General features: G+C 34.1%; 1 protein-coding gene across 1 annotated transcript; it reads left to right on the forward strand.

Annotated features, from left to right (window-relative positions):
* On the forward strand, positions 5,928-7,904 carry LOC109331220 (cyclin-dependent kinase inhibitor 7-like). Its single transcript, XM_019565593.1, has 4 exons — positions 5,928-6,743; positions 6,966-7,021; positions 7,270-7,419; positions 7,535-7,904. Exons 1-4 carry the CDS (start codon positions 6,393-6,395, stop codon positions 7,602-7,604), a joined length of 627 nt encoding a protein of 208 aa, XP_019421138.1. The 5' UTR covers positions 5,928-6,392; the 3' UTR covers positions 7,605-7,904.

Below are 11,612 nucleotides of genomic sequence, written 5' to 3' on the forward strand. Positions count from 1 at the left end.
ATAGCTAGTTCAATGCATTATGCTCTAACTTTTGATGGCTTGAAATGCTCTATCCAGGATATGACTACTTGGAAGATGATTGGACATGTTGAAGTTAGAAATGGCCTATATGTCCTTAGAAGGAGTTTTAATCATGCTGCTAACATAGAACATAATGTAAATGCTTTTCATACTAATTCTGAATTTGACCTATGGCACTATAGATTGGGCCACCCCTCTACTAATGTTTTAAACTCTATATGCAAGCAATACTCTTTTGTTCATTTTAAACCTGCTATAGCTTGTGATTTCTGTCATTTTGGTAAACAGCCTAGATTAGCTTTCCAAGACAGCATGCATAAAAGTCTCAACACTTGACTTAGTCCATATGGACATATGGGGGCCCTTGGCTATCCCATCCATATGTGGACATAAGTATTTCCTCACTGTTGTTGAGGATTACTCTAGACACACTTGGCTCTTCCTAATGAGGACCAAAGCAGAAGCCAGAAAATTAGTTCAAGAGTTTGTGACAATGGTCCAAACTCAATTTGGCAAGAAAGTGAAAGCACTCAGGACTGACAATGGTTCTGAGTTCAATATGCCTCAATTCTTTAAAGATTTTGGCATATTACACTAAACCTCATGTGTAGAAACTCCACAACAAAACTCTGTTGTGGAAAAAAACATAGGCACCTCCTTAATGTGACTAGGACCTTGCTTTTTCATTCACACTTACCTAGGACTTTTTGGTCTTATGCTGTCCAACATGCTACTTATCTCATAAATAGGTTACCTACCCCTGTGCTACAAGAAAGGACACCCTATGAGTGCCTTCACCAAAAGAGACCTGACCTACTTGAGACTAGAGTTTTTGGTTGCCAATGTTATGCTTCCACCCTTATTAACCACAGGACCAAGCTAGACCCTCGTGCCAGAAAGTGCATATTCCTTGGCCACAAAACTGGTACAAAGGGGTACCTATTGTTTGACTTACACAACATGGAAATTTTCCTTTCCAGGAATGTTGTTTTCTATGAAAAACTATTCCCTTACAAAACTGATAAGCCCTATGACTCTGTAACCAATAAAGACAATGAGGGTACTGAGAATGAGTTAAGCTTCATTGACCTTATTCCCCAACCTACTATTAATCCTACTGACAATGTTGGACATAGCACATATGAGACAAATATTGATGATGCACCTCTAGAAAATCCTACTAATGATCAAACCATAAACTCTCACCACACTCAGGGACAGAGAAAATCAGAACGCATTAGATATCCACCCAACTACTGCAAGACTTCTACTACAATATGATAAATACAAAGGACAATAGGATCCAATACCCAATTTCCTCTGTTCTCTCATACCAGTCCTTATCCAGTGACCACCTTAGCCACTTAATATCCATCACCACCACCATAGAACCTAAACATTACAACCAAGCAATCAAATCTAGCCATTGGATTGAGGCAATGCAAAATGAACTTAATGCCCTCGAGCTGAATAAAACCTGGACTGTTGTTACCTTACCTCCCAACAAACAAGCCATAGGATGTAAATGGGTTTACAAAGTGAAACACAAGTCAGATGGTTCCATAGAACGATACAATGCCAGGTTAGTAGCAAAAGGCTTCAACCAAACAGAGGGGGTGGATTTCTTTAACACTTTTGGTCCTGTTGTGAAACTCACAACAGTGAGGTTACTCCTTGCCATAGCTTCTTCCCAAAATTGGTTCATACATCAACTTGATGTGAACAATGCTTTCCTCCATGGGGAACTCAATGAAGAAGTTTACATGACCATACCTCAAGGAGTGATTTGCACCAAACCAAATATGGTCTGCAAACTACACAAATCTATTTATGGCCTTAAGCAATCCGGGAGGCAATGGTTCACTAAACTCACTAAGTCTCTCACATCCTTAGGCTATCTCCAATCTCACCATGATCATTCATTGTTTACTAAGAAACAAAGATCACACTTTACATCCCTGCTCATCTATGTGGATGACTTGGTTTTAGTTGGTAATGATAGCCTCGAAATCCAACATGTCAAGCATACCTTAGATCAACAATTTAAGATCAAAGACCTTGGCACTCTCAAATACTTCTTAGGCATAGAGGTTGCCAGAACTAAGAAGGGAATAACTATTTCACAAAGAAAATATGCCCTAGATATTCTATATGACACAGGGTTCCTAGCTTCTAAGCCTGCACCTACTCCAATAGTTAAAACCACTAAGTTACACAATGATGACAGCTTGCCTTATAACAATCCTGCATCATACAGAAGATTAGTAGGCAGGTTATTATATCTCACTAACACTAGACCTAATATAAGTTTTGCTATCCAACAATTGAGCCAATTCATGGCTCAACCAACTGTTATTCATTTTAAAGCCTTAACTAGGGTTCTCAGGTATGTCAAAGCTAATCCAGGACAAGGGTTGCTTTATCCTAACTCATATAGTTTACAACTCAAAGCTTTCAGTGACTCAGATTGGGCATCATGTATGGATTCAAGGAAGTCTATTAGCGGATGTTGTGTTTTCCTATGAGACTCATTGGTGTCGTGGAAATCAAAGAAGCAGAACATAGTGGCACGTTCCTCCTCTGAAACAGAATATAGGGCACTTGCATCATCTTCTTGTGAGATTCAATGGCTTACTTACCTCCTCTGCAACTTCCAGGTTTCTTTCATCAAACCAGCTTTGCTGTACTGTGACAATGAGTCTGCTAGATACATTGCAGCCAACTCAGTTTTTCATGAACGCACAAAACACATAGACATAGACTGCCATGTCGTAAGGGAAAGGCTACAAGCCAACTTATTTCATCTTCTTCCAATCTCTACCACTGAACAAACCGCTGATATTTTAACAAAGCCTCTTGATCCTTCTCCATTCCATCACCTTCTCGCCAAGCTTGGAGTATTCAACATATTCTCTCCAGCTTGTCGGGGGGTATTGAATAATATGCAACACAACAAATCCAAATCCACACAAATGAATAACAAACATACAGAACCAAATCAAGTTGTCCTCACTCAATCTCAAGCCCAAGTCATCACGGTCCAGCAGCCTCAATTACAGCAGCCTCAGTGTGGTTTCTTAGAGCACAAGCTAACCAATTCTAGTAGTTAGTTAATTCGGTTAAATTCTATTATTTTGTTACTTCCATTCTGTTTTTCTTTCTTCTTTCTCTTGCTCTTATATATAAGAGAGAGCAATCAGATTCATAGCATAAGAAATATATAGGGAAATGTACATTGCAAGAAGATAAATTCAATTCATAAACTACATGGAGATTTCTTCCTTTCCAAGCAATAATAACCTAGGAAGGCAACCACAATAACCATGCCACAAAAACACAGAAGGTCCACTGGGACATTCAAAACTTCTAAATATGGTTGATTTATTTAAACAAGCCAAACTTTAGCCATAATTTTTTTTCACCTATTAAACATAAACCTTCAGCGAGAAGAAGATACTCCAGGAAAAAAATACACGCGATTCATTTTTTAGTAAAAAAATAGAAATGCATGATGTTTTGACTTTGGATTTTTTTTTTTTGGTTTTCCACATGTATCCTTGCACTTGAGGCAATCCTGTCCGAGCCGGGAACATCCACAAACCATGCTTAAGGGGAATCAAGCATGTACCACTTGAATCAATATCCGTTGGTGTTTTGACTTTGGATTGAGCATAATAAAGTGCAAATAAAATGATATATAAAGTGTAGATATTTTTTCTAGAGAGTTTAAAGATTTATTTGCATCGAAGATGGATGACATAAATAGCTACTTTGGCATAGGGGTGGAAACAATTTGAGTAGAATTAAATTCAATGAACACAGATTAATTTGATAAGAAATTGAAACTTAAAAAGTTCATGAAATTTTCTTTAACTTATCAACCTAAATAGGTTCAACTTATTAACTAATTAAGATAATTTATTATTTAGAAAATTTACTACACAAAATTGTTTATGCTGCTTACAAGTATAAAAAAATAGATATTGGGCATATAAATACTTCTGGTAGTTCTATCACATTCATCTCGTATAGGAAGGGCAACAGGGAAGATCAGAGTTGGATTTATGCTTACCTAACATAAACCTGAAATCCAAAAACCAAACTCGAACCCGTATCAAGAAGGTTAAAAACATTGATAGCATCCTCGAACCCGTCGTGTTTTGGATAACCCGATCCAATGAGAATCTGTCATAAACAATATATGTTTGTGTGTGAAATTTCTCTCTCTCTATATATATAAGTTTTATATATGTATTTATGCATAAGTTTGCAATTTTATATATATTAATTGGGTTCGGTGTAGAGTAGGGTATCAATGGTACCAAATTCGAACTCAAAAGTTGAACTCGAATAAACCCAAAAATTCAATCACATCAAATTTTCATCATTAAATTCAAATTGAGTTCAGGTGGATAACCATGATTCGGTTTTCATTTTCATTTCTAATCTAATAATCACAACATAAAGAAACATTTGTACTTAGCATAATATAATCGCTTGCATATTAATGCTTGTAGTTTTTTCTACAAAAAGCTTCAGAGATGAGTTTTAAAAAATGCTAGTTTGATATATATTATCTGGTCACTCGTGAACTCCAAATATACATTGCTAAAATTTTACTTTTTACTTAATGATATCAATCTTAACTTCGATTTCAATTTCTTTGGTTTATGTAGATTTTGTTTGAAGTGATGCTATAAATTTCATCTTTCGCCCGTTCTCATTAAAATAATAACCCAAGCAAAATAGTGTACCTTTTTTACAGATTTATTTACAATCTTTCTTATAAAATTAAATATATACAACATTTTAAACAGAGAAATTGTCTTAAAAATAGTGAATTTTTAACTCCTCAAATTAACAGACTTTAGCTTTAATTCTTTAAAAAGTGTCCTCAAAATGGGCAAGAATCTGGTGTCCGAAAATATGTTTCAAATCATATTTTAGATCAATAATATTAAAGCAAAAAACAAAAATAATGAATGTTTAATAATCCATACTATGGTTTAAAATTAAAAAAACTGTGCTCTCAAAACACTTCTCAACGAAATTCGGTGCATTTATCAGTATCACAATGTTAATTAGCTTTATATTTTGTTGTTGGTATCAAATTGGGAGCATAGGCATTGGGCCATCTGCTATTATAATGTGAGAATATGTCAAACACCAAGCTAGTTAGGAGGCTGGTTACACGGTTACACCATTCTTTAATTAATTTTGTTTACATATACATTAGAGTAAATTATACTAACATCCCAGAGTTTTAGTGAAATTACACAAATCACTAAGACATTTTTAAAACATATACAAACCCTTCTAATTATATATATATATACATTACACTGATCACCCTTGTAAGATATATAAGTGTAATTTCTTAAATAAAAAATGGTGACGGGTGTAATTAAGTCAAATAAAATACAATATATTGTGAAGATAAATCCAAATAGTATAAGAGTCGATGTTTATTCTTTATTTTTGTTGTTTACAATATAATACGAGAGTAATTTAAACACCTCCTTAGATTTGTTGATGTAATTTGTAACGAATAAAAAATAATAAATATACATCAAGTTTATACTATTTGGACTTGTTTACGCAATGTAACATATTTTTTTTGACTTAATTACACTCGTCACTATTTTTGTTTAAGAAATTACATATGTATAAATAAGGGTGATTTGTGTAGAATTTAAAAAGGTGTGAATAATTTGTATAATTTCAGTAAAACTTAGGGGTTGTATGTGTAATTCAATCTATTCATTATTACTTCAAACAAACAAATAAAAATTAAATTAATTTGTTATTATTATTACAAATAAACGCCAAATCCTCGTGATATTGTAGCGATTACACACGAAAGTGAAAAGGTTGGGATATAATGAATGGCAATTTGGCGTTTCAGTTACGTGAGGAGGGATATATCCGTAATTAAGTTATGAACACAATTATTTTGCTTAAGACCTGTTCTCCACCAAACGGAATTCTCCAACGCAACGCGAATATGATGATTCTCTCATCGTGACCACATGATTCTTGTTTCCCCTCTGAAAATTCAGCGTTTCACTCTCATCTCACAACACCATTTTCCGTTTCTGTTTCTTCCTCTCTCAGTTCCCGTGACGTGTCATTCCTCCATTGGCCTTTCCTTCGGCAAAGACTATAACCCGTTACAGTGCCGTCACTGTTAACGGATACTGGACCATCACCAACACTAACAAAAAAAGCAATTACCAAATCTTAACCGTTGAATCCCCTTTGGTCATTATCGTCATCTCAACGATATTCATCGTCTCCGTACTACACGCGCCAACTCACACTCACACACTTACCTTTTCTCTTTCTCTCTCTCGCTTACAATAACAAAATCAATGAGAAGAAAAGGTGAAGAAAGGGAATCGCAGCAACACGTACTTGCAGAAATGGACATGGCTCAGGTTGGTGTTAAGACTAGAGCTCGAGCTTCATTAGCCATGGAAGAAGCTAATACTACAACTTCAACTGCACAGACATCGAAGAGAAGAAAAATCAACCACACTAGTGAAGAGAAGAAAAAATCCTCAACTAACGAGAGTCCAAGGAATGGCGTCACCGTCGTTTCGCCGGTACTAGTGACGGAAGAAGGTTTCTCTAGCCCTACCTCCGATAATGAATTTCCGGCGTCGTGTTGTTCGAGCAATGGATCCGTTGATGAGGAGAGGATGAAAGTGTTAGATCTGGAGGTAACAGAAACTGAAGAAGAGAGTTTGATCAGAAGTCGTTTCGTTTTTTGAACTCGAAACAATTAACGTTGTGCTAAATGCTAATAGATTTTTACTCTTATATTGAAGTTGCTTTTGTTTGTCTCCATTAATTAATAGCTTCTGAGCGTCTTTCATTCATTCAATCACTTTCGCTTTCTTCTTTCACTAAATTTAATGCAACGCATTCAATATTTGTTGCAGGTGGAGAGCGCGCAAGTTGAAACGTCCACGTGCAACTATGGTGAAGAAATTGAGAGGTTTTTGAATTCAACGGATTTCATTACTTATACATTTCATTTAAATTTTGAAATTGCTTCTCAATTCTACTTTTAAATTTTTAAAAAATTCTAGTAATTTCAGTTTTAAAAAACATGAAATAAATGATGCGTCACTGTGTCTCAACAGCCACAATTTCTTCCGTTCAAGATTTCAACACTATTCAGTATACAATTATTCGTTTACTTTACGGAACCATAACATAAAATTGTGTGGATTCTTTGTGCAGGAGAGAGATGAGCCTTGGAGAAAATTTTCAAGAGGTGGAAGCCAATTCTCGCCGTTCTGAATCAACGGCACAAAATATGCCAACACAATCGGAGCTTGACGAATTCTTCACTACCGCTGAGAAAGACATTCAGAAAACGTTTCAGAACAAGTAAGTTATTTTTTATATATCAACCTGAAATTCTTCTTCACTTGCTTATTTTAAACTGACATCTAAATTATTGTGATTAATAAATGATATATCTAAAAATATAAAATCATTGCAGATATAATTATGATATAGTGAAAGACGTGCCTTTGGAAGGACGCTACGAGTGGGTTCAGTTGAAGCCATAAAAGTATTCATTCCCTTTTGGCTTTTGTCCTCGCCAAGGAAGAAGAAGACACTGATGGATTCATAACATGCCACTTAGCTGTTTTTATTCTTACTTTTAGATTAGGTATCTTGTTTTCAATCTTATCTTATCTTTTTCGCCAGTCAGGACTCTTTTGTTTGGTTTACAGTTTTTTTTAAAAAAAAATCTGTGCTTAAATTAAGGTGAAGAAGAAGAAAATTCAGCTCCGTTTGTTCCTTCTAAAGCTAGCTTACGCTCAGTTATGTAATTAAATTCCCTTAGTCAAGAACAAACGGTTCAATAACATTAGCTCCCTTAAAAATCGTGTGCTTTTCTTTGTTTTAATTTTCTCGTTAGAGAGGTACAAGAAAATCAGTGATTGTATGGTTGTACCTTACTTTTCATTTTTTTATTTGGAATTTCACATGCATATTAACTGTCAAAGAAAACGGAAAGAGAAGCTTACAGCAACACAAAGAAGAAGATAAACTAGCATAAAGTAAAAATGGGAGAAATGAAGGTGGAGGAGCTACGTGTACGGTATCCGATTCTATGCTGTTGATCAAACCATGTAATTATGGAGAGGACGGAGGAGGGTGGTGGTTTTGTTTCATTGTTAGGCGTGGGAGGGGCTGGTACACGCACCATGCCGTGTAAATTTGGGGCACTTGTTTTCAGTGGGTGGAAAAGCTGATCATATTATCCCTCTCCCATGTGAGTAGAGTCTTCCAATCTTGGAACCAAATCAACTCTACTTTCACAAGTACAACAAAATTGGCACCGGAGTAAAAATTAGAGTAATGTTATGCTTATTCCCATAACTTACCTTAGCTAATAATTAATCCAAAATTAATACCATAAAGTACATGGCCTTTATTTTCAAATTTAAATATAGACACACATTAATGGGTAGAGAAGCTAGTACGTCGTTTTGTTTTTGAAATAAATTAAATTGTTTTGCTATGTACTAGCGTATGAGGGACGTGTTTGTCACGTACTATGGCTAGGAATATTAATAAGGCAGAAGAGGATAATTGCAGCACATGGTGTGAATATTGAGATTCCCTGCAACGTGTGGATTTGATTTGATGATGATTTGGTATGAAAGGGAGAGAGTGAAAGACGAGTCGATACTTCTACAACCAGAAATGTGCCTGAGATGCTGCTGTTACTGCTGCTTTTCTGTTATGCTATAATCATTGCATTGAGAATCAATGTATGATTTGGAGAGAGATTCTTATCAGCATGGAGGGTCCTCATTCTAAGAAACTTGTCAAGTTTTAGGACGTTTTCCTCCTTTTCTTTCACCCTATAACAAGATGTACACATGTACAATCCTCCCTTAAAAAAGAAAGGAAACATATACAATTTATCTTTTTATATTAGATGGCAATCTAATTAATAAACCAAGTTGGAAATGAGATATATAATACCAAATTGGATAGATCTCTATCACATGAGGAGGGATCTAATATTTTAAACATGTTATTTGTTTGAACATCATTTTACTATAATCTCACAATAATCGATTGAAGTTAGGTCCACTTAATATGTTGAACATGGTTTTACTATAACTTGACAATAATGGATTGAAGTTAGATCCACTTGATATGTGGCTTAGTGTATATATTGTTATACGTAGTTAGATTATAGGATTAAAATAATGGATTGTTGTTGGTTTGAGTCACTTCAAGTATAATGTCTCAAATTCAAATTGTGAATTAATATATATATATATATATACTATTGGGAATGGTCCATGCTTAGATTTGTACTTGTGATATTGTCTATCACCTATTGGTATGAGAGAGATATGAAAAACCAAAAATAAAACTTAAACTAAGGTATATTTTAGAAAAATAATATTCATAATTAAAAGCTTTCTTAATTGTATTAAAATTCTAATTTTTTTGAAAGAATGTGTGGCATTGAATGGGTTGAGATGATTAGAAACATAATTTAAACCCATCCCTAAAATTAGGGATGACAAATGGGCTTGGCCCGACAGGCCAGTCTGTTCGGATAGGGTTTAAGCCCAAAAGCCCGTATTCAACCCGATTTGGAAGCCCGTTTTTTAGACGGGTCAGGAGGGCCGGGCTGGGCTGGCCCGGTAGAACAATATTAAGATTAAAATTCATTTGTCTATTATGTTGCTCATTGCAATTAAGATTAAAGTTTTACAATTTTAACTTATGTTTGGATGCTTAAGCATATAATTCTTCTCTCTCTTTGTAAAATGAACATTTAATATCTCATTATGTAGTTATCTATTATCTTCACTCTTATCCAATTATTGTACTTGTTATCAGATAAAATTGGAGTTTTTGGAGTTTAACTGACAATTAGGGGTGTTTGAATCAAATTTAAACATTTAATTAATTGAAATGGAAAATTGGAAACTCAAACAGAACTACTGATTTTGATTCCTTTTGGAAAATTAATTGAATTCGACTGGGTTTCAATTTATATTTTTAATGTAGTCGAATTCAAATTAAATTGAGTGATATATATATACTTTATTGTGATTGATTTATAATATAATAGTTTTGATTCTCATACACTATTTAAAACTTAGGAGTTATAAACTCTATTGTAAATTAGGAGTCTAAAAGTTTAAGACTATAGTAGTTTATTGTTTAGAATTTACAAGTTTTGTATTAGTGCAATATGTTATTATGAGATTGTGTCTTTTGTTTGTGATTTTTTGTTTTAAAAGACATTTATGAATTGTTTGAATTATTTATTTTTGTCTAAAAGCTTTTATTTGTGTTTTGAAAAAAACAAAACGGGCCAGTTGCTGGCCTGTCAGCCCTACCAAATATGGGCCGGACTGACATTTTGAGCGCTTTTAACAATAAGGGTTGGGCCAACCCATATTCTGATGGGTCAAAGATAGGCCAAGCCGGGCTGGCCCATATTGCCACTCCTACCTAAAATACATAGTCACTTTTGTAAACTCAAATTTATTGGAACTACCTTAGGGCCGACAGTAAATAAACCAGATCTGTTCCTGTTTATTCTTTTTTTTTTTGGAAAAAGTATAATCTTTAATTAGAGAATGTATTTTTCATTTTAAAAATCCGTGGCCATTTTCATTTTTTAAAAATCTGTGTGGAATATAAAAAGCACTATCAATATTGTATTTTATCATTTTATTAGTTCATAACTCAAGTAGTTATGCAGCTCGTGCGGGAATTTTTTTTTTTTACCATTATATATATTTTTGAAGAAAAAAAAGCACTGTTACTGACTAGGAATAAGTAAGACAAGAAACCAAATCAAATTAATGCAAGATTGTTCTTTCTCCAAATTATCTAGGCCCCCTCCGAATATTCTTTTATATATAAATATGCACACACATCATGACAAATTGATGATGCAAAATATAATTCACCTATAAGAATATTATATTGCACATACACACAAGCTTAAAACCTGCTCTGTCCTTCATATCTAGTCCCTGTTAAGCAATAATTAACACCACAATTTGCAAACTTAGGTACAATGTACGAAAAACCAAGATTCACACCAAAATTTAGTATTTATTTTCTTTCTGAAGCCTTTCATTCACTAATTATTTTCTCTTGTCTTTGTGTCTTTATTATGGGCAGGAGTAGTATATGATATTAGGGTTCACTATGTCCCTTATTATTAGTTGTATAAAATTTAGTGCTAGTAATAGATGTGTGCACAACAAAGTGGTCATCACATATTAATATTATTAATGATTTCATAGGAGCCTATATAAAAAGACACTGCTTTATGGGTCAACATTATGTTAGAATTGAATCTAAACCCACCCTTTAATAAGAGATATATAGTTGGAAAGAATGGATAGTAGATGAAAGTACGGTCTAAATATGCAAAATGTGATTTAATATTACGTAATCGATGGCTAAAATGAACATTGAAGGGTACAAAAGCATGTGGAATCTTGAAATAGCCAACCCCATAAAAAAAGATGGGTCAGTGAAATTCATACACTGCTTGATATTAAATGAAAGATAGA

The sequence above is a fragment of the Lupinus angustifolius genome, chromosome LG17 (genome assembly GCF_001865875.1).
Source record: "Lupinus angustifolius cultivar Tanjil chromosome LG17, LupAngTanjil_v1.0, whole genome shotgun sequence".
Classification (NCBI taxonomy): domain Eukaryota; kingdom Viridiplantae; phylum Streptophyta; class Magnoliopsida; order Fabales; family Fabaceae; genus Lupinus; species Lupinus angustifolius.

What these genes read in the sequence shown, in the direction of transcription:
- LOC109331220 (XM_019565593.1), top strand. Translation starts at nt 6,393, where the DNA reads ATGAGAAGAAAAGGTGAAGAAAGGGAATCGCAGCAACACGTACTTGCA. An exon ending in TATGGTGAAGAAATTGAGAG is followed by an intron (nt 7,022 to 7,269) that starts GTTTTTGAATTC and finishes TTCTTTGTGCAG; the next exon opens with GAGAGAGATGAGCCTTGGAG. An exon ending in CAGAAAACGTTTCAGAACAA is followed by an intron (nt 7,420 to 7,534) that starts GTAAGTTATTTT and finishes AAATCATTGCAG; the next exon opens with ATATAATTATGATATAGTGA.